Source organism: Rhea pennata, chromosome 1 (genome assembly GCF_028389875.1).
Source record: "Rhea pennata isolate bPtePen1 chromosome 1, bPtePen1.pri, whole genome shotgun sequence".
In the NCBI taxonomy this organism is placed as follows: domain Eukaryota; kingdom Metazoa; phylum Chordata; class Aves; order Rheiformes; family Rheidae; genus Rhea; species Rhea pennata.
In genome coordinates this window covers 44,031,159-44,055,882 of record NC_084663.1, presented here as the reverse complement: position 1 = coordinate 44,055,882, position 24,724 = coordinate 44,031,159, and the positions used below count along the sequence as shown (strand labels likewise).

General features: G+C 35.1%; 1 protein-coding gene across 1 annotated transcript in view; it reads right to left on the bottom strand.

Moving 5' to 3' along the window:
• Nucleotides 1-24,724, bottom strand: part of PTPRQ (protein tyrosine phosphatase receptor type Q) — a 109,308-nt gene that overhangs the window by 66,435 nt on the left and 18,149 nt on the right. Inside the window, exons 10-19 of the mRNA XM_062595113.1 lie at nt 23,564-23,768; nt 21,650-21,802; nt 21,353-21,532; nt 20,510-20,617; nt 17,685-17,966; nt 15,359-15,541; nt 14,496-14,597; nt 12,028-12,148; nt 7,995-8,155; nt 6,209-6,354 (exon numbers count right to left, since the gene is read on the bottom strand). Of these exons, the coding sequence (XP_062451097.1) occupies nt 6,209-6,354; nt 7,995-8,155; nt 12,028-12,148; nt 14,496-14,597; nt 15,359-15,541; nt 17,685-17,966; nt 20,510-20,617; nt 21,353-21,532; nt 21,650-21,802; nt 23,564-23,768 (1,641 nt within the window). The remainder of the gene's footprint in view (nt 1-6,208; nt 6,355-7,994; nt 8,156-12,027; nt 12,149-14,495; nt 14,598-15,358; nt 15,542-17,684; nt 17,967-20,509; nt 20,618-21,352; nt 21,533-21,649; nt 21,803-23,563; nt 23,769-24,724) is intronic.

Genomic DNA, 24,724 nt, shown 5'->3' with positions numbered 1-24,724 from the left:
CTGATTTTTACTTAAATACTCAAATAACTTGTCATATATTTTTTATTATGACTCCTTGTAAACACTATAGAGTATATAACTGTCTCTTCTTGTTGCTTGTAGTTTTTGAAAGTCACTCCACCTTTTTAAAAAAGAAATTGTCTGTAACTGCATGCATATCACATCAAAAACAAAAAAGCATTTGTTAATTCTTCATAGAAGAATTTGACTTAGAGGCCTGCTGCAGTTCTGCTCGGGATTTGAAGACTGTTGAGAGGCCATATACCCTATATGCATATTTAGCTCCAGCAAATTCAAAGCTTTGCTCTTGATTTGAAGAGTAAGTTATTACTCCCCAGCAACATTGCCCCATTAAGTAGGTGGCAAAAGAAGCACTCTCAAGATTAAAGAAGTCCTCGTTTTTCTATGTAGCAACATTTTCATGGTGAGATGGATTTTGCCCAATACCCTGATGTATACACATTTCACTTATTCAACTTGCTCATTGTTTTTAGTGTTACACTTATTCATAAAATCAAACCTGGCTTTTAATGCCTTCCTAGAAAAGAGGGGCCCAAATAGCAGACCTACTGAAACAGGAGGAGGATGAGTGTAAAGTTTGCAGAGCTAAATACAGAAATATTGTATATAACCATGAGCATACTCAAATTGCATATTAAACATACGATATCTTTCTCTTGAGGAAAGTACCTACTGAAGAAGTCACCATGACACTCTTTACTAACAGTCGTGTAAGTACTGTGAAAACTCACAGTTCTCCATATAATTTTGAGATCTGTTACCAATATGTATCAACTAATCTTGATACATCTAATTTAACACTTGACTAAATTCTTCTTATAGGTGAAACTATTTTATTTCTGTAGAAAATAACAAGCAACATTCTTATTGATTTCCTTAAATTTTTATACCAGCATCTGAAATGTGCTTATGTAAAATAAATAAATATTTTTCTCAGCAGTGAAAACCAAGTATTCATTCTGAATGCAGAACAGAAGCTGCACAAACTGGCAGTACAAACCTCTTTATGCATACTTAAACCATACTGCAAGGTTCATCTCAAAGTCAAGTCAGTGTCAGTAGACATATTAAGAAATTCCATCTTAACCCATGATTTTCTTCTAAATGCAGACAGAAGTTAGGACTGTCTTGATGTAACCAACTGAGAAAGGCTGGGAGAAGTTTTACTTTACACTTGGGTATGTCAAAATGCAGGAAATGGAGGATCGCATTCTAAGGTATGTAATTAAATTTTCTGATGCGCAAGCACAGAAAACAGAAAATACTTTGCGAACTGGAATTAGCATTCACAACACTCCTTTTTTTTATTAATATTAGTCAGGAGATCCAAAAAAGGACTTCAAATAATTCCCTGAGTTTTCAATGTAAAAACGTCAAAAGTTGACACAATCAAGCCACTTGGCACATCAAATTTTGATTCTAGATTGATATGAGTTTTTCTGTATGATGGACTGAAAATCCTACTCATCATTCAAAAAGCGTAACTTCACAATTTAGTTAGCTGTATGTCATCTAGGCACAGGATACCTCAGTGCCCAACCTGACTGCAACAACAAAAGGCTCTTTGGTGATCCAAGAAAAAATTGTGTAAGAAGGAGTCTCCTTATTAGGGGAACCCAAAGACTGATAGTTGACGACTACCTCAAAATTCTGCTATGAAAAAAATATAAGAGAGTAATAATAATTAAGAGTAAGGGTGAGAAGGAAGAGTTGTGTGAGTACAAACTGAGAAATGACAAAACTTGCACTGATTGTACCCTGGGTACATTATAGGAAGCTTTACAATTAACTGTGGCTGCAGATGAAAGCAAACTGCTTAGGATCTTTGGCTACAGCTGAAGAAATTCTTCCTTCTGTCCACTTCTTCATCTATACATGAAAGAAGTTTTGACATAGCAAAGTATCAAATTATTAAAAGCAGCTAAGTGTAGGCAATACATAGGAGCATGAGACTGCCAGGAGAAAGAAGCATCTCCTTCAGCCCAGGAAGAAGGCTTTATTCCAGTGCTTTAAAGCTGTAATTGGTTATATACAGATATATATCAGTTATGTACAGTGCTGCTGTTGTTCACTGTTAACATTTTCCCCCATTCTTTGTCTTTAGGTTCATTGTATTGCACTGTTATTTTGAGTTAAGATCTCACACATATGACTCCAGTAGTCAAGAAGAGAGGGATCATACTGTGAGGGCTAATCCAAGCCATCCAATCCAAGGGATTTAATGCACACTGTTCTAGCACTGACCTAAGTGAAGACATTCTTCTTTTGTGCTGTACTGTTCTGAGGACATCTTTTCAAATATTTGCAATGATGTATTTTAGGGAAGTTCTCATTTTTCTCCTGTTTTGGTCATAGCTGGTGGAAGATGACTTGCTTAACAATTTAATTTTGGCACATCACTTGCATCCCTTGTCTGCATTCTGAGGGCATGGTCAGCCAAACTCCACTCTGAACTATATCCAGTCATGTTCACTTAGTTTGGCTTGAAGTAAAGGAGATGGATGTTTGGGGGTCAAACATTCAGCCTCTGGAAGAGTTCTGGGGTTTTTTTCTTTCTTTTTTGGGGAGAGGGTGTTGTTTCTTCCTTTGCTTAGCTCCTCGTTCCCCTGTCTAGTTTGGCAGGGTAAGATTGTTATTGTCATCTATACTGAATTTCCTACCCAGAAAGCTTTCTCAAAGTACATATTTATTGTGAAAGTGATGCAGAATTAAAATATTTGTAATTAGTATCTTTCCCACATTCCTGTTAATCAAAACACAAGTATACAGATATTGAATGAAAGAGGAGTTTATTCAAGTCAGTATCTCTTACCGATCAATATTTAGCAAACAGAAAATTACTTCCTGAATTCTCTGATTTTTCCACTATAAAACTGGAGTTTGACCTTTGCAGTATGATCATTTTAAACATGCAGGCAACCATTGTACCAAACTTGCAACGTTGCTATCGTAAAAAGTGAAAGCTCAAGCTGTAGAAGTCCAGCAGTACCACATACAAGTGATGTGAACCAGAGGTATTGTGCCGTATCAGCTGTGTACAAAGCGCCCATGGTTAGAGTATGTGTCATGCCTTTACTGGACTGGGGTAGAGTAATGAACATAACCCAAAAAGTAGCATTTCCCTTGGACCCAAGAAGTAAAATAAAAAAGATTTGGACCCAAGAAGTAGAATATAAAAGATAAAGCTGAACTTGAACCTAATCTAGTGCAAGGGAGGATTTCTTCTACTCCCTGCTGGCCACCATGCCTAGAAGACATTCAAATTACTGTCAGACTGCCATTTCTTTTCACCGTACTTCTGGAAATCTTTGCCTTGATCTGATAATGAGCAATATATTTGCCTACCAGCCATTCCTCCTTCTCTAATTCCCCCTCTCTTTTCACAGCCTGACAGCATCTCCCACAGAAAAAGCCCATTCTACCAAAATCTTCAAATCTAATCTCCACCACTAAATTTTGCTTTCTGTTATTCTGCTTCTAAATCCTAGGTTTGAGTATCGCAGGCCTTCTGAATGGATAGCCACAGTGTGCCTTTTCATGTAAATCTGTAAAGCAAAGAAAGTCTAGATTATTTTTTTGCCCTATGAAGGTATGTATTTTTTTTTTAAAAGGACATCTGTCTTTCCTGCAATTTTCTGCATGATGCTGAGAAATAAATTGTAGTTTTTATCTCAGGTCTCCTGCTTTTCTCCCTCAGCAAAGTTCTTTACTTTGCATTAACTAATCTCCTATTTTTAACAATGCAATTCGTACCAAGTTTGTTATATTTATTATGGTTTAATATGCTTGAGGAGTTTGAGAATGTGTGAGGAGAAGTGAGAACAAACCTGAGATAACAGAATGGTAGTAGTTTTAGTATGACTTACACATCTATTTTGGGTTGTGATAGCACTGGGAAGATGTTAATTTGCTTGAGATTCTTCAGATGGGGCAGTTATTTCAGGCATCTGGAAGATATGCTTTATGTCTTGGAGCTCTTTTATTACCTCCTGACAGAGAAGCAGATGAAAAACCAGGAAGGAATGACTGCCTGCAATGGAGTGTCTGAGAAGCTGCGGTTCTCAGAAATATGAAAGTTTTATTTCTCCTAAATAATTTCCTGAAGTGAGAACACAATTTGGATAAACACAAATAAATGGTAAGCTAGGATGTAGGAGCATCCAAATAGATGCAGTTTCAAATACTGTGTGCAATACAAGACATATCAATAAACAAATGCTCTGCAACTACATGGATAAATTTTTAAATTGCAGACAGTTGTAAGCTGCATGTATCAGGCTGACTTTCACACATGCATTGCTCTGTTGTAAAAATATTAATATAAAATAGCTAACAGAAAAGGGGGGGTATTTTTTCCCCTGTTTGAAATCTATCTTGCATCCATATGAATGCCAAGGAGCAGAATAGGAGAGTAATGTAGAAATGGTAGTTGCTATGCCAAACAGTGAACATAAAGGCATGATTATGTGAAGGGCAGAGGGAGTTGAGGGGAGCAGACAGACTAGGAGTGGATCATGAGTTGAGAGATTAATGGTGATCTCCCATGGCCGGTAAGAGACAGATGCAACAGCAGCTGAAATCTATCTTTTGACAGCTTTCTGCAGTGGGACAAAAAATCAAAGCTGAAAGGGTGAAAATGGTAGTTTCCACACCTAGAAGAGGAACTACTATCAGCACTTCTCTGTTCTTCACCATATAATACGCCAAAGCAGAGGTAACCTCTGCTCATATCACCATTCTTTCTTGCCCAACTACATCACACAATAATGAAACTGAATCCTCACCTTTTAGGGGCAATGTTACTGTGCTTTCGTCTTCCTGTCCTGTTCCTTCATCTCCAGCATCCCAGCAAGTCCAGACGGGTTATAGCTTTTAGTGTATTAGCTTCAACTTACTCATTCACCTCATAGTTCCACCCTCCTAAGGGCAAGAACAGCCCAAGTCTGTGGTCCTCCTCTAAAACCCCCTGAGTTGTCCAAGAAGTAGATAGATGTAGACATTCTTCATATCGTGGGCTTGTTTGGGCTATGCACTGATGTAATGGTTTCTCCAGAGATTTGTTAGGCTAAGAAAAATGCTGTTGGTATAGAATTATGTGCAAGCACAGGCTGAAGCTTTGAACTTCAACTCTAATTTTAATCTTAACAGAATGTGAATTCAGTGCATGCTCTTGCTTGCATCTGAAAGCAAAGCCTGGCAATCACACAGCTTCACAGAATTCAGAGATGTACATACTCTGAAGCATATTAGCAGATTCAGTTGCAGGAGTATGTAAAATTTCCTGTGAATGTTTTTTCTAGTTATACTCAAACACATGCATACTTCACACTATGCCATAAAGTTATGCAGCATTTTTTGTGCATTGGTTTCTCCATGACTTTACAGTTCTTTCTTTTCTTCCATATGTGTAAAGTCTGTAACCAAAAATCTGTAAAGGAAGCTTATATCCTCTCATTATATTTCTGTACCATAATATAGTCTCAGAAAGGAGAACAGAAAAAATACACATACTACTAATAAATGTGATGCACAATTAGGGATGAAAGTATCAACAAAAATCTATACAGAAATGTTTGGATCACCAACAAATGATAAATGACATTTTATTTTTCTTTTATGCATTAACTTCAGATTCTGAGTTTTAACATACTAACAGTAGTTTTCTGTTGAGTAACAGAACACCTATTCTCTACTCTTATTTTCACTATTGTACAAACATCCATTAAAAAGCAAAATGGAGCTGTTACAGACATGAACTCAAACTCACAGATCAGGCTAAAATAAACAAATTTGCATTCTCAAGGATGTGAATGAGTATATTAGGTCTGGTACCTGTATCTCTCTATATTGTGTATATGCATATATTACAAGTACATGGGCATATATATACATATACACACACATATACATTTTGCAATGTTGATTATTAACTCACATAACCCTAAATCTATCTATCTGCTTTACAAAGAACTCTTCTCATGCTTGATATGAATGCCCAATGATACACACAATGCTACACAAATAACCACAAGATGTGCTTCTGTCTTTATTAGTTAAAGTTGCTTTGTGATAAAGCAAATATGAAGAAATACAGTGATAACTATCATATTGATTTAATCTTTAATGCATTAACTATTAAAACACATTACTGAAGTCTATGAAATTAAGGATATCAAAAGATGCTTACCTGTATGAAAATTCCTGAATTATTTTTGAAATAAACTGAGTAATACAGTATAATTCCATTAGGTTTTTGAGGAGGAGACCAGAATAGCATTATTGATGTGGAAGTAACGTTTCTATACACAACATCTTTTGGTGGATCACTTGGTGCTAGAAAAATATTAAGTGTTAGAGTACCTAACAGGTTTTGTACATTTAGTACCCAAGAAATATTCATTATCGATATGACAATATCCTATGTCAAATTAAATGCATTTTTGAGTATGGTATAAAAATTGCTTCTGGAAATGGCAAAATAAAGTAATAAATATAAATCACTTTCTAAAATCCTAGAAATATACTTGTATTTAGTTGCATTTGCACACACACGTTATTCTTATAGAATTTATCCTGTTACTAGTTTGGCACATGGAAATTCTAGGTTGTGCATACACTCAAGGGACAAAATTTTCATACCATCTAATTTGCAGACACAGAAGTTGACTAACAGAGTTAGAAGTCTATGGCTGCATATATACTTAATAGGGAAAAAAAGCACTTGTTTCCGAAAACCTAAATTAGAAGCCCATATCTCTCTTCACTGATTATAAAGGGAGTTCAGGCTACCAATTCATGTAGGTAAATCAGACACTTTATCTTGGATGGCATGGTCACTTCTGTTTTTGAATCTTACCCCAGGTTACTGAATTCCACTAAGGACTGCATGAGTAATTCTGCAATTAGCCTCTCCTCCCATGCTGAAAAGAATAGAAGTGTGCAGTCCTTCTCAGTAAGGAGAGTCTCTCAGTAGGAGACTCAAATTCAGTTCCTTAAGTCAGCTGAAGACAATTTACGTCCATATTGTTCATCATCCAAAAAAACCTCTAAGCAGTAAGTATTAGAGTATTTAAACACTGGAAGTTATCTCAGTCTTTTGTTTTGTGCTGTTCTAGTTTGTATATTAACTGGGAAAGGAACTGCAACTGGGATGAGTGCCTTAAAATCCTGCCCTAAAAAGTCAGATCATGTTTCTGTATAGCTTCAGTAGCAAAGGCTGGGAATACCTACAACCTGCTGGTTAAGACAGTCTTTGGAGAGTTGACTTGGAAAGACACTACTCTTGCCAGTGGCTGTGTGTCAAGAAGTCAATTTGTCTATGCAGGATGATTTTGAAATATGCCTGCATACTATTAATTATGAAACAGACGGTAGCTATATAACACATGGTAAAACTAATAATGTACCTGCTTGACTTTCAAAGCACAGTTTATTGTATAATCATTTATAAAAATCAGCTATCACTTTGGAAGTATAAAATCATTAAAATAGAATAAACAAATAAGTCAGTGCAAACTTCCAGATTTCATTTTCAAATTAAAAGCATTTTATGCTTGTGAGGCTTTAGAAACTATTTTTGCTATCAGAAAGTTGTATTATCACAAGACAGAGCAAAAAGCTATTAATATATACTATGACACTCATTTATTTCAAAATTTAAAATTAAATTAATATTTTAGTCTTACTAGTCTTGCAGTAAAATGCAATGTTCTGCTCAGTAAAATAATATCATAATAATAATAAAACTCATCATAATATTATACAAAGAGACACAGACATATAAGCCCACAAAGATACAGACACACATCTACGCACACTTCTGGGTAGAATGTCTCCTCTTGACCAGTCAAATGCCACTTTTCACTTTAGTAGCTTCTTAATTTATATAAGGCTGACAGAAGTTTAAGCTGAATGAAATCACGGATTCATGCACTACCTTCATACAATTCATATGGTATCCATATTATGCTTACCTCCTTCAGATGTTCTGAATTTTATAACATTACTTTTTATGTTTCCATCTCCGTATCTTGTACTTGCTGTTACATAAGCACTATACTCATAGTTATTTTCCAGGTCTGTGAACTGCAGTGATGTTTCCGTTACATTAACATGCCTTTTTGAAGTTTCACTCCTAAAAAAAAAAAAAAATGCCTTTTATATATATATAGAGAGAGATATATGCCATTTCCGTATGTATATAACTGTGCTATACTGTATCATTTTTAAAAAAGCAATATTATAGCAAATACAAATTCTTGAGGCTTTTAAAAAAGACATGGGTGAGTTCTGTCACATATTTTAAGAAGTTATTCTTGTACTCTTACATCACAATGGGATTCCTAATTTTGCTTAAAAATATAAAAAAACCAGATATGTATTTGTAAATCACATCAGGACTGGACATTATTATATGGAGTATCAAGGATGTCTCTCTAGTAACTGCTGTCAAATGATTATGTGGTACCCTTGGGAAGGACACAGTAGGGCATAACTAAACTGTCTCTCTGGACAAGAATAGCGAAATATAAAAAGATTATAGCAGAGAGCATGCCCTACCGTGACTCTGTGAAATTGGTCAGAAGGCTGAAGTTATAAATGGAATAATAGAAGATGATATGGAACAGGAATTAGCTGGTGCTGAGTTAATTCTGGTGGAATGTAGCAGGGGATCAGAATGGAACTCTAGTCAGGTCAAAACCAGCCTAGAAAGACTCTAAGATGTAACTTTAATAAAATGTTGGTATTAGCATAGGTATGAAATGATTATCATAAAGTAAAACAAGAGACAGAAATAACTAACTAGAATGTTAAGAGTCTGCTTTTCTTTATTAAATTAATTTCATCTTTTATGAAAAGATAGCAGAGAGAAGCTAGCTAATGTTCCATTCCTGCAAAGAATTCTGTATGAGTGGGTGCCCTTAGCTTTTAACGGGATTTCATACAGGCATGATAATTTGACAAGTAAAACCAAGTATCTTGCTCCAGGAGTCATTGTGTAGGTCTTTAGAAACAAGAGAAAAAGTTCCAAATCTGAAAAAAAGAAAAGGTTGATTCTAAATTATTGGACATGCTCATTTTAATCCTTTGATATATGAATGTTCCAAGAACAAAGATCATCATCTGATCTTCCTGAAACAAAGTTACATTAAGAAACAACTGTAATGAGAACATGTAAGAAAATGACTATACTAAATTCTCCCAATCTCTTTCAAATTTTTAACAAAATATCTATTGACTTGGGCAACTCTCTTATTTGAGAGAACAGAGAAAGTTAACATGTACATTCTTCTCAAAGTTCTGACATTTTGAACAGTCAGTAATGAGATGCAAGTGTTAATAAGCTAATAAAATTCCACAGTGCAAAATACAAGAGGTTGCTGGAGCAGTTATCAAATTCTGTATAAAAAAAAGACATATTTTCTTGGATCTTTGCCCCATATGTTCTTTGTATGTAAAAATGTAGCTACTTAAAATTTAAGTAATGAGAGAACATACAACCTACTGCCACTCCAAATAATTGTGTTCCATAACATCTCATTCATCAAAAAATAATCAGGTCATTATCACCAAGTAGAACAAAATTTTGAAGTGTTTTAAGAAAAGTTAATTTTCTATTTAGAAAAGCAACTAAGCCTGCAGTCAAAATAATAAAAAAACACTAATCAAACTGAGTATAATCTTCACAAACAATAGAAGGTATCTAGCAGAATGAGCTAAGCCAAGGAATTTCAATGAAGAACAATAATACTAAGTTTCAAATTACATTTCTCGTAAGTCCAGGCAAGAAAAGGTCCTAACGAATTGTATGCTTTCACTTCAAAAAGAAACATACCACAGTGTCTGAAAAACCATCTCACAGCAGTTTTGAGATGCTGAAAATGCATCTCATAGCAATCATCTCATAGCATACTGCTGAGTCAGTAATTAACTGACAAAATTTTGTTGAATACATTAATTCCAATTTTTGAGCCTGAAATATTTTCCACAGAAGAACAGAGGCATATACTGCCGTAGAAATATAACAAAAAGTCAATAGGTAAGGGCAAGTTTAGCGATTTTATTAAATACGCCTTGAGACTCTAGAATTACAGGTTCAAGGAGTACGAATTTGTATTCCCAAGCCACAGATAGCTTAATAGCTGTTTTGCAGTCTGCTAATACCCAAAGACACATTGTCCTCTGACAAATTCCATGAAAGATAACAATGACAAAATTACAGATACTGTTCCTTATATTCTGCTAGTTGTGAATTCTTGTTCTCATTTCATCAAAGAGAAGTTACGAATTTTCTACAATTGTTGCAATATATTTGAGAGAAGGAACATTTATTTAACATTTTTATTAGCTTTCCTCTTTCTGCTTTATCAAGAGGGGTTAATGATATCCTCTGTAAAACACTGAATGCCTCCCAAAAGTAGCAATTACAGCACAGCAGTTTGCCTTGTCAACTCTCACTATGCAATGCAGCTTATGAAATTATATAGACAATTATGTTGAATACTTTTTTAAAAAAAGGATAAGGAATAAAGTTGTGGCCCCTCTGAAAGCAATGGGAGTTTTCACCCAATGTCCTTGCCTCAAGATTATACCTAATGCCAATCTAATTTTAGATAAACCACAGTGCGGATAGATAAGATACAGCACGGAGAAAATGGAAAGAAGAACAAGGCTTATTACAAAAAGTTATGTGGTTGTTTAATATAGATATTTAGAAAGATGGTTCTCTTAACAGGTTTTAAAAAATAAATCTTACCAGTTCATTCATTATAACAACAACGTAAGTCTTAAGGCAATATAAGGATGAAAAGCTGAATAACCTCAAGTCTTTGAACACAGTCTCTATCAAAACCACAATCCTTATCATGAAGTAGGTATTTTCTAGCTAGAGGATAGTCATTAATTTAATATTCTTTGTGGTTAAAGGACACCAGATCTTGCCAATGCAGTAGAATTAATGACAGAAGCCCAAGTTAACTCTTCTGGAAAGAGGTCGCTCCTATTCACTTTATCATCAACTTACCTAGAAGGTCTAATAATAATAAAAAACGTTCAGTAGGATCAGAGGTCAAGCTCTACCCCAACAATGTTAAGTAACATTAAAATAATAAATGTAAGATTAATATTACTGTTTTTATAAAGATTGCTGATTTGCAATGCAGACCTCAAAAGGTGACTTTCTTTAGCATTTGATCTTGTGCCTTAGTTGTGGCATAAAATAGTACAACATAAATGCAATATAATAAAAGTGATCAGCAACAAAATCTGTTCAGTCGTGGCAGAAGTTATATGAAGATCCTTGAAGAGGTATCAAATCATTAGATCAAGCTGTGCTAGAAAGAGTACAGGACAAGAGCTGCAAGCTGGCATTTAAAGTGACAAACAACCTTTTGCAAGAAAAAAAAAAACATCCCAAGAGGGATGAGATACAAAACTGCAAGAAAGAAGAAATGATAGGTGGAAGAAAAAACAAGATAGTAAATGACTGTTAAAATGACAGATTTGATATAAATATGATCTATACAAAAAACAACTTTAGGTATAATTAATAGAACACACTATGATTCTAATCTCGTGACTCTTGAGTTCTTATGTCATTTGGATGGAAGCTAAAACAGTTCTCATAAATTGCTCTTACATACTTCCTGCAAACCATAGCAATATTCACCTATCTTCTGTTTATTTCAAAATCTCTTTGACAATTTAGGAGCTCTTAGTGACTGATCAGTATATAATGAAGATAATCATTGCTTTCTAGCTTAAATTTCAATTGATCCACAAAGCCTTTACAAAAGTGTTTAAAATGCCTGCAAAATATTGAATGCACTAATTTTCACTTACTCCATCATATCTGAATTTGTATACACAACATGCTAGTATTTTAAGAGCTGGATTAATAGTCACTCTCCAAAAATGTGTAATCAACACGTTGTGTAAAAAAAACTAACATTCCTGATAGGTTACAGATTAATATTTATCCTCAGAACCATTTCCAGAAAATCTTACCAGACGTAAACTGTGTAATAGAGGATAATTCCATTTGGCTCCACTGGAGGTTTCCATGACAACTGCACAATGACACCCGACAACTGTTTTACCAAGAGGGATTCAGGAGGAGAACTAGGAGCTATAAAATGAGAGAACAGGACATAGTAGCTTGTTAAACAGCCAAGATCTATGGCATATGTAGCATCCTTAAATAGGATTTTAATTATTTGTGATGGAAAGTGAACTTTGTACCACATAGGTATAGTATTCATATCTACTCATGTTATAGCACAGCTTCTTTTCCTTTTTCTGACAGATGATAAAGGAAGATTTTGTATGGTGATGTTAAAACATCTGTTTCTGTGATTCAATGGAAAAAAATACTTCATGAGAAAACAGAGCGAAGGGTAGGTCACAGTGATTCATCTATTGTCCAAATACATGGCTATGATTTTTTTCCTTCTAATAAAAGCAAGAGTTTTATAGGTATGAATACATGTAAAATACAGCAAAAGAGATCCCCTGGGGAAAAAGAGATGCTGGAAACAATTATATGAAGCACCAAACCCTGGAAAAATGGATAAGTGTGGCATAGAGAGATGAAAAAAATGTGGGATACCAGGCAGTGGTAAAATGTACTCACTCCATCAAATAAGGAAAACATTCATATATTTAATATGCCACAAGAGAAAATATAAAGATATGAAATGACTGAGACCCTTAAAATTCATTGTAAGATGAATTCTATACGACATCCTAAGTTAAAGAAAACTCTAGAACATGTCTGATGTCAAATTCTAATTGAATTACTTTAAGATTCATATAGGTATTGGTGATAAAAAAGAATGTATGAGTGAGTGATTCCACTTTTTATTAGCATGTTATAGAGGAAGTAAATCTTTTCCTTCTTCTTGACTCATGGATATATGTATCACCATGTAGTAATATTAGAATTATTTTTGTTTCTTCGGCTTAAACCAAAGAGCATCATGTACTAAAAATTCAGGTCATAGTTGTAGTCATGCATGCAAATTGAGAATATGAGCATAGCTATTAGCAAATCTATGAAGCATTTGGTTTGAAACGTGGAACACTGTGTTCCTGTGAATAAAGTACATGAGATGTATTATAAAAACTGTTGTTTTTCACTTGTTTTTCCTTCTTTCACTATCTTAAAAGTTGGCAAAAATGTTTTAGAACTGTATATTTAAGAAATTTTTTTTTTCTGAACAAAGGCAATTCAGTGAATGTCTGTATTTAATGAGGAAAAATGGTGACAGCTGTATTTAGTGTTTTACTTGTTATATTATCCTCAGTGGCTACATAACAAAAGATCTATCAAACAGTGAATGACATTTTTTCTGGTATGCCTAGTTCATTGTACAGTTCTGATCTGTGGATATTCTTTTGCTGAAAAATAGAACCTACATTTCTCTAAATAAAAATGTTCTATGTAAAAGGTGGATTTATCAAAATCAGCTGTTCTCAGTGTGTTCCAGCAACATTAGTATTTAGCAAAACTATATTACCGAGACTGTGAATGCAACCCCATAACTATCTTGGAGATTCACACAGATCCATTATCATCAAAAGCTGGATTGTTAGCAAGCCAATGCTTCTTAAGATATGAAAAGAGGCTGAATTTGGGAATGCTTGGTGAACTGTTTTTAATCAATGTAGCTTCAGCCTGCATTCCTCCCTAAGCAATGGAGAAACACAGGCTTCCCCAAAATGTAAGTCGCTGCACCTAAGTTAAGGTTCTACTTTGAATCTTTTTCATGTTCCTCTCTCCAGTAGTTAGAGAGGGCATCAACAGTAACTTCACACAACTAAATTGAGCACTGAAGTTCAAATAACACTTTAAGATTTTTCTAATTTGTGGCCTACCGTACTAGTTAGCAGGGAATGCAATGACTGTGTTCTACCCTGAATCACACTTCCCTGCTCAATTTGGTAGTCAAGTGCTTCAGATGATATAATTTGAGCATCTTTATAACATTAATGATTTTACATCTATGTATTACCATCTGTTTGTGCATGTGTTTAGAAGAATTCAAAAATCTCTATTTAAAAGAACCAGAAGCATCCCTAGCCCATTCAAGTTGCCTTTTAGTGCTCTTCCCTTCCTCCCACTCTCATATGTCTGCAAAACCTAAGATAATATTTAATTCCATCATGTGGTATATTAGGTTAAAATAATACTAGTAAATTTAGATTTTTCAAGTGCATGAGATACTGGTGAGACCAAATGTCCATGCTCAGCACTCCATAGCTGTAATAGTAAATGTATAAAATAACATATATATAGATGTAGATGCTTGAGTATAAATATATACATACACACATATATACATGCATGTTGATATAAATACAGAGACATAATTGCAAAAAGAGTACAGAAAAGACATACACATGTATCTGACATGAAGTTCAGGATTGGTTTTAAAACTACAGGCAGATACATTGTAACTTCTTCACTGACTTACCATCTTCATCAGTGAGTATATGCACAGGTGCACTACGAAGGCCCTCCCCCATCGCAGTACTAGCAGACACCTCTATTGTATATTCTGTGTACTTCTTTAAATCTAAATATAAAGGAAGAATTCAGTAAACCAATCATTTGGTAAGCCAATTCTTTTTTTAATGGAAACCTAACCTTGGAATCCTGAACCATAAATAGAAGTTCAAAAGTGCCAAAGAGGCCAATCACTTACATTGATCTGCATCTTGATATTAGAGATTGAAATAAGCATTAGAAGAACTTTAATACAAACTATTCTGCATGAACAATGGAAGGGACAAAGGCCAAACTACCAGCTTATACTTCATATTCATAGAATGCTTTACAGTTTGTGCTCAGCTCTACTCTGAAAATTTACTAGGTAAGGTTTTCAGCTCTTTGTATTAACTGCTGTCTCATGCCTCAGTAATAATAAAAGAACACACAAAAAGATGGAAAGGCAAGTGAAGTTTTTAACCTTAATCAAAATAAGACAAGAAAGATTATGTAGGTGACTTCAGTGTTTACTTTCAGTTATGATGACAAATACGTAAAAAAAGTATTAGAATTTTATTCTAATTAAATAATCAATTAATTGTTATTAATTATTAATTATTTTTTCTAGTATTAGAAAAAAGAATTTAATGAAGTTCCTTGTACTTCAAATATATACTGATCTTGCTACTTTCCACTGTATTACTGCAGGACACAACAGACTGCTCCGTGAGATAGGACAAGAAAGACGACATCCAACCAATAAACTAATTGGTCTGCATCAGTTAATCTGCTGAGCCCTTCTTAGAACAATTTATAGTTGCCCTAATTTCTAGATTATTATATACTGGCCTGTAATATGTAGTATTAGAAGAGTAGTGTTTATAACTCTTTCATCAGTCCCATTAGTCCTCTTCAGATATATTGTGTAGTTCTGTATGATTCCATTGGGAACAGACGGTGGAAAAAATGATAATTCAATTTCCATCGATGAAATGTTCCTATATGTTATGTTTTCGGGTGCAGAATCAGGAACTAGAAAAAGAAATGCAGAATTGTAAAAGATTCCAGTCATTTTTATTGTTTTATTAAGAATCTTTAAAAACAGGTTAAAATAAAACGTAATATAAATATTTAAAATTTGTAAGTTTTTTAATACAATATATATTTTAAAACAGGCTGAAGTGGAAGATCAAAAACATATGACAGATATGCACTATAATGACAAGGGTCAGGTCATTCTTTTTTTTTTTTTTAAAAAAATCTGATTAAAAAGCCTCTGGAGTATGATGCTGAACTTTCCTTTAGCATTTCATAACTATTGCTGCAATTCTCCAACCTAGCTACTGTCAAAAGTCTTCTCATGATGTGCTGTCATAAGTTACTCCTTAAATCATCCACCATTTTCTTCCTTTTCCTTAGTTGAACTACACAAATTGTAGGAATACTTGCATGGAAAAACAACAGGAGCTAAACATATAAGGACCCTGAGAGCCATGGCTCTCTAGCTGGCCATGGACTCACTGACACAGGCCCTGAGCCATGGGCTGACCTCTCAGCCTGACTCTGGTCCTGTCCCATTACCATAGACCTGCCTGGTGTTCTCAGGGCCTTGCCTAACCCTGGTTACACTCAGTAAGCCTGATCCAGACCCCGACCTGTGGGCTGACTGCCTGCCCTGGCCTCAGCCCATCCCAGTCCCCATGGAGGTGCTTGATGGGGCTGGAGCTGCCCCCAGCTGCCCAGCTCCCTTGTGGGGTAGTGGGACGGGCCTTGTCTGGTGAGGTCCTGCCCTGTTGCCACCAGGAACCCCTGCAGCTGCACCATAACAGTTGCTTTTTGTGTGTCTGTCCCCAGACAAATGGACAAATATGTTTTCCACTATCCAAAATTGGTCTGATAGCATAACATAACAGATTTTATTTTAGAAAACCGCGATTATACAGTGACAGCACAATTTGCCCAATAGGGAAAATTCCACAAATTTAATGGTGGAACAGAAACAAAGATCTCCCAAGAGCTCCTCAAACACACCAGACCATTAATAGGTTGTGGTTCACTGAAAATGCTCCGTTCTCCATATCCTCCATTTTTTTTTAATTCTTTTCAACCCAGAAGATGTTTTTGCAACTTGCCATCTCAATCAGAAGTTGAAATTCAAATTTTTAATCTGAGCATGGGGAAGCTTAGGCACTGAGAAAGAACTAAGGCACTTAAAATACAACTCAGACAAAAGACAGATATCTAAGTTAAAGACCAGTAAAACATTTATGGATAAGCTAATCAAATCAACTGAGCAGGTGCCTACATATCTATGGCACCTGGCAAACAAAATCACCAAAATTAGCACAGTATGTTGGTTGAGCTAGCTTGGCATATCTATCTTAACTAATGCCTTGTATGATCTCAAAATTAGGCATCAGGGCCTCAGTTCCTTAGGTATTTGATTTATTCTGCAGGCCTGAAACACTTCACACAGGGTAACTGAAAGTTCATCTCAAAAAAAAGGAGGAGCTCAAAGTGATTCCCACTGTGTCACAACAACCAAGAAGCTAGAGCATCCCCTTGCCCTCTTTTGAGAGCTATTGGTACCTGCATGTCTTTCCTTACTGAGCAGAACCTGATAAACAGAGAAGGTTGAGCTCTAGGGCTACAGCTAGATACAGATAAAGTAGGCATTTGTCAGAGGTAGCAAACTGCTGAAGACAGCAAAAGCCCCCAGAATAGGATGATCATTGTTCCAGTGCCTGATTACAGAATAGCACTATGTCTATGAATTTTGTATTCTTTTTTAAATCATTTGGATTGATTCTTACCAAATTTCAGTTCATAACTTGAAATTCAAGCCTCACTCGAAGCTTTTTTGAAATCCCTGCATTCCTACAAAAATTAAGTTATTTTACTGCAAGACGTAAGGAGTTTTCAAGGACAAGTAGTAAATTATATGAAGTCCATCAGGCATACAACTTGTCCCATTTTCTTTACTTCTTAATCTTATTTACTATTTCCTTACTTCTGCTTTGTATATAAAGAAGAAAAAAGAGAGTTCAAACTTTCTGCCTTGCAAATCAAACATATACTTTCAAAATTATTTAAATGGATCTCTTAGGCATCAAATGTCACCATAAAGCAGTTGACTGTGGAAAACTAGAGAATTTTTAAACAATTGCATACTCACTCGTTTCAGATGTTCTCACCAGAAGTGGGAAAGATGACTGATTCCCATGGCCAAGTCTGGTGAATGCCCTTACATAGATGTTGTAGAGAGTATATGGCTTCATTTCACTTAGTGATATACTTGTACTTGAGGTATTTTTAATAAATAAATCATTGGAATCACTGTAGAGAACTTCATAGTGAGTTATGAGACCATTAGGCTGCTCTGGTGGTAACCATCTTAGTTTTATTTCTGTTGCAGTTACATCTATTAACTCTACCTTTTGAGGTGGGGAGTCTGGTTCTGCAATACAGAAATTGAAGGAAAAAAAGATCACTGAGATTTTTAATTAACTGAGTGTAAGACTCATCTCATAGACCTACTGGTCTCCAAAGTTTAGGTATCCTGAAGGCTACTGTACGCATAGCTAACTGTAGCAAAAAGGCAGCAATTCACTCACTCACTTTCCTCTAAACCTCACCACTTTTTATCTTAGTTTCTGTATTCTTCTTTTTCCACTCATAAAGCTAGACTTCTTTTTGCAACCCAGATGCTAGCTTTTTTTGGAACTTTTATCTCTCAACCACTCACACATCTATCCAAAACTGCATCCATTAAGAAAAGAGTCATGCCTGTCCACCTCTCACATGCAGACCTTCAAATCCTCTCACTAGTTTCCTCAACTTCAAGTTCTTTGTCTGTTACTATGACTGTTTGTCTATTTTCTTCATAAGTAACTATCTGTCTTACTTATTCCACTCATCCAATCACTGAATCAGAAAAGGGAAGAATATATGCTGCAACCGAATTCCCTTTCATTTACCAATACAGCTGCTGATTGACGACCACGAAGACCCCAGTAAAAATATTGCATGCAGTGGTGTGAAGGTCATGCACAAAACAAGCCCAACTCCAGCATAGTGCATATTGGCTAAATCTACTTGCAATGTCTGATTTCATATGATCACAGCAAGCTAACAAAGCATAGTAGTGTTGAAGGAGTGAGTGGTAGCTGCACTTACAAAAAAAATCCACTGTGAATGTAAACTTGGGTTCCTCAGTAGAACTCATCAATTCACCCCTGAAATAACTAATCTATAAAAATTTAAAAGAATGCACTAAAAATCCAGGTTGAAATTGACAGCAGTTTCAAGACTTAGGTCATGCTTATATCCTTTTTTCCTTTTCTGATGATTATGTGATTCAGTTTGTGTACAAACACATACATACAGATATTTCAGTATTCATCTTGAAACTTTCTCGCCTAAAGGTCTCACCATTTTCAATCCTGATTTCTGAGCCTGTGAATGAAAGATCACTACTCTCTGAATGACGGGACTGCCCACACGGTATTTTCCACGTGAAGAAGCTTAATTTTCAACTGAAACTTTTGATTTATCTGGCATAGAAAAATATCTAAACGCCACAGCCTTTCATTGTAACGCAAGTTATCTAAGACAGTTGTACAGAATTTTTTATCCAGAGGTAACTCTCTCTTTTCAACTAGTAAGAGTCAGACAGCTACCTCAGACTACTTGTCACTCCTAGGTTGGCTAAAGTTAGGAGACATGAATCCCAATCTGAATTACCGTAGGAAAACTGAAGTACCAAAAAGAACTAGACAAGAGTAGTTACACACAACTTTGTGAAAAGGCAGGAATTGTCAGTAGTTCTCTGAATATTTTCCTTTAGGCTTGCATGTCCTACCAATGGATGAACTGCTGGCCTGAAACTTCACTGTGAACAAATTTCTGTCACTTTCAGAGACAGAGAGTTGTAAACTTAAAGTTTCTTTCACAGAAAAAGATATTCTGTTCTTATGATATGCCCTTCCTCTGCAAAAACAATACTGAAGCATGTAGCCTTCAAAAAAACATTCACAAGCTCTGTAAGCTTTACTATTTAATTTGAGATATTGGTTGGATGGCTATCCAAACCATTTAAAATTCATAAATCCCTATGATTTTTAATCCTGTAATCCTTTGCTCTCTTTTATTCCCCTTTAAGTATTCCTAATGTACTGTAGCATATTTGGCAGTTGTAAGAAAGAGAAGACAATTGGCCCAATTACTTTCTTTGTTACTTCTGTAAAAAATGGCAGTAACTCTGCTGAAACCAGCAAAAATAAACTGATAAAAACCTGATGTAAATGAGAAAAGATTAAGGTTCAATATTCATGTCTCTGCTCTGAGAATCAAATTCCCACGTTCTCTTTGTAAAGACCAATGGTATCTCCAGCTACTGCCTCTGGAGGCTCCAGAAATCTTCACAAGGTAGCATTATACCCTACATTAAAACTGATAAGTCTTAAAAGGAATAAAGTCCCAAAACTCTATAAAAACAACAGCATATAATATTATTAAATATAAAAAGCTCACTTTTATCAGCTGCTCTGCTTATAGACAGCAACATGGCTTCTGACTTGTTTAAAGCTGCCATTTCCAAATGCTTCAAAAACAAACCTGATTTCCATATGATAACATGATAGTATAACAAAAAGGAGAAGCTGGAATCCCAAACATAATTGATTATGGTTTAGATGGGAGAAAGGGACACACTGTTTTAAATGAAAGAACCTCAGCTTTGCAGCTTGCTCCCTATTTGTCCATCAGAGTTGAAAACAGTTCATTTCATTACTGGTCATGGTGCAGTTTTTCTCATTGTTTCTAGCAGTTACCTAAAAAACAGGCTGAATTAAGACACTGACTGACAGAAGACTAATAATTTCAACAAACATTGACTTTATTTGTATGTTTTCTTCTCTGGCTTACGTATGTGCCCAATCTTTTTAGGAAGAGCATACTTCAATACAGAAATCAAATCATCATTGCAAAGAACATATTTACCATCTTCAGGTGTTCTCACAAAAACATCATTCTCCTCTGACAAAGCACTTTCTCCAACTGTGGTAGAGGCCGCAACTCTCATTTTATAATTTGTATATTTTTTTAAACCTAAAAAAGATAAAGTAAAAAAATCTTGATTTTTGATGATCCTCCTTAAACATATTATTTTCCTTGTAGCTTGCTTATTAAACTGTAAAAATGGATACTGTTCTAAGAGTTTTCAGTACACATTTATCATCTAAAAGACAGAATACCTATAATATCATTTATTTGAGGAGAGTCAAATACTGATTTTGGACTATGTCAACCAGCTTCAACCCTATAAATAGCTATAATTATTTATTTGTCAAAACATGGCATGTGAATGGGTACATGCAAACATATGTGTTTTTATTCTCTATGCATTACTCAGGATAGCACAAATAGACACCTGAAACTCCATGAGGAATACATTTTCTTCAATTGCTACCAAAATTATTACCTTGAAAGAAAAAAAAATTATCAATTTCTCAAATGAGAAAAAAAAATCAAGCTTGAAAATAATTAACAATTTAGGAACACTTTCTAGGTGGAAGTAGAAGGCTAACGAAAAAGTCCATTTCAGAAATTACTACTCAACAGTCATACCTAGTCATCTCCTCCCATCTCACATTTCTGAAGTATTTCTCCACAGCACACAGTCTGGCAAGAGTGTCTCAATCTTGCTTTCATATGCGGAAGTGTGTGAGGCAGATGGGGGAGATTTGGTTTACTTATCTTGCAAATGGCTACATTACATAAACTTGGAATAAATAACTTAGCATAACACATTTGCAATTATCTTTTTATCAAGTAACACTGTACCTGTCATAAGTAAGCTGTTGTTTGAAGTTGTTGTGTGGAATGTTCTTTTTGTATCCAGTTCCATTGCATATACAGTATAATGAATGATCTTCCCATTGGGATTTGCTGGGGGATCCCAATAAAGCAAAATAGAGGAGGAGCTAATATTCTTATAAGATATATTTTGTACTGAGCTTGGAACTTAAACAGAAACAAAAAATTACAAGAATGAGCAACAAAATGATTCTAAAAAACATCTAAAAATATCAGTGGGGGAAGTGAAGTATGTTAACTTATTTCAGAGTTACAACGTTTTACCTTGTTCACGTGTCTTCACTGTGAGACTAGATGGTGGCCCTTCTCCCACAGTAGTGAAAGCAGATACACTGATTGTGTAGTCTGTGAAAGGTACAAGGCCTTTTATAACATACGACAGCTCTTCAGTCAAAATATTAACAGTATACTGATTATCTGCGATTAAATAAAAGAGAGAAACAGTCAATTATTTGTAAACTCTTATTTTTCTTTTGCATTCAAAACTCAAATTGACACAATAACCTGTAACTATTTTGCTGTAAACAATTTAAATTAGCTTTCATGACAATTACAAAAATATGAATGAAAGTTTACACTGTGTGTCAAAGTCAATTAAGGAGAAGCCATTGTAGGTCTGCTTCCATGTGCACAATCATCCCTGCTTTTCAATGGTCTTCTAAGTATGTAATTCAGACAGTAGGAAGAGTAGATCATTTGAGCTAGGTGAAAGAATGAACAGGGAAGAACTGAAAACATGAGGTTTACACTGACTGTTAGCTCCAAAAATGTTTGAGAGATGACCTGTAGGAACTCAGAAAATATATACTTGTAAATGTCCTTGTCTTCCTGGTGACATCAAAATCGCTCATGGCACAGGTTGTTGTTGTTGTTGAGTTTTCTGGGGTTTTGTTTTCATTGGGAAGTACAAATTTCATCTTCCTTGACCTCACAATTATGCTATAAGTTATACCTGAAATAGCTCCCCTCATAGATGCCTTCACAGTGGCATTTTTTGCAGAAAAAAGTTGTGATCAACAGAGTGAAGAATTCACACATGTGCCTATAAAGTTTTTGGTGTACCTGTGATACAGGACAAAGTCAGCAGCATTCTGACTATGTTAGTCAAAATCATCTGTTATAAAGAAGCTTATGAGCCATTGCAACTTGAAAAAGTGTGGATACTTAATTTATCTGCATATCAGGCTCAAAGTTCTGCAAGTTCAACATTAAAAATGGAGACATCTAAAAATCAGCAAGCACTGTTGAAAATTTGGCTGTTAGTAACTTTAACTACAATAATTAATAGAAAATAATACTTGAGCTAGATTACAAATGATGCCTAAGAACAATTTTTCAGAAACACAAACCTCTTTTAGCAGCTCACTAACTCAGGCTGAATAAGGTAGTAAAAAGATTCATATTTGAAGCAAAATACATTCTCTCTGTGTGACAAAGAAGATTCTTATGGATTAACATAGTACAGAAATGATGCAGTGTACTTTGTTAGTGGATTAAACTCTGGCCTTAGCTATATTGGTGATTTTAATACAGTAATTTCAATAAAGCATACATAAAAATCAAAACTTGATTTGCCACTTACTGTTCAAAACTCTCTTTGTAAAATTTACAAAGGTATTTTAAGTCCCCATCTATCAACTAAGGCCCATTTAATGATTTGTAAATATCCATAGTTGGTAAAAAAACACTGTTCCATTGATAATACAGAACAAGTGTACACACTAAGGACATCAGCATGTCATGGGGTCATCTCCACCTGTTTGTCACCCATAGCAAAGTTGTAACTTTTTGACCTATTTACCTTCACTGACATCTGAAAACCTATTAGTCAAAAGGCTTAGAGAAATCAAGGTCTCTGAAGGGCTTGGAGATATGTTAATCCCTGACAATCACACCTGCTTTGGCAACTGTAATAACTGATTGTCTATGCAGCTTGGCTGATGGCTTTCGTGTGCTCCTTTCACTAGGAAGAAGGTCAGCTGGGTGACAAGAGGCTAGTTCCTGCCTGTGTGGCATTCCCATTTGCTTCAGAATGTTATTTAGTGTTTAAAAAAAATGACTCCAGCAAATGACCCATTCATAATTCGCTTGAACCATGTGCTAAAGATCATATTTGGGACAATGACAGACGTTGTTTCAGACAAAGGAGCAGGTAGAAAAATATCTAAAGCATCTTACACAAAGTAGAATGTAATTCTGCAGCTCCATTTATTGCAAGTAAATTATCACCGGGTAAACTTGTAAATATTACTGGAGAAGCTGTTTGAGTATACATTTCAGCCGAGCCTTCATACAATTCATTGGCTGCTTCCATTGAATTCCAGGTGGGAGAAGGCTTGATGTTTTCACTTAACATGTATGGTTCCAAAGAATCAACTGCATACTAAAAATTAGAAATAAAAAAATAAATCACAAACTTTGACATCATTAAATCATTTTATTATTATTATTAATATTATTAAATATAGTATATAGTATTTGTGTATTTGTGCACACACATACATTTACACTATAAAATTATTGGGAAACTAACATATCTTTCATTACAACAATAATTAACTTTGTAAAACACAGTATTTCTCATGAATAGTTTTAGGTAACTGAAAGCAGAGATTTTTTCATTTTAGAAATAAATAAATTTCTCATTAATTTTTTAAACTATTTGAAGTATAAAATTTATATCAAAGCAGTAATGCTCCCATGTTTCAGAGCAATAACTTTAAATTAATGGTATTACCCTTGGAGTTACATTGAATACACACATTTTGGAGCCTGTGAGATCCTATTTGTACTGAGCATACTCCAAAGTAGGGTTGAAGGCAGTGAAAACAAGGTTTCAAATACCCCTATTTGGCACTGAAGAAAATGAATAAAAAGTTGACTGGATGGCTGAGGGGTAAGGAAGAGATGAGGAGTTGGGGAGAAAGAGAAGCTAATGAAATAAAGAGGAGAGAGAAAATAAGAGAGTAAATATTGGAAAAGGCAGAATGGAAGAGAGGCAGGTGGTGTAAGATTCTGACGGACAAAAGAAGTAAATATTAAAGGCTGTAAGAGTAAGAGGTTGGGAGTGGATGTAAGGAGGGGAGCAAGAGCTACCATGACAGCAAGCAAAGAAAGCAGAAGAGAGAATACAGAGGCTAAGGCATTGGTACAAAATGGTGTGTAAGCACCAGATCAGTAGCCCCTTCAGTATCTGGGCCTAAATCCAGGACTTCAGTGTCTCTAAAAAAATTGCTGTCATCTGTGAACACTCCCCCCCACACACATATGGCCTATTTCACTGCCAGAAAGGCATGGTTTTACAGTGAGGTAACTAATGCACTTTAGCTGTCTCCCTAC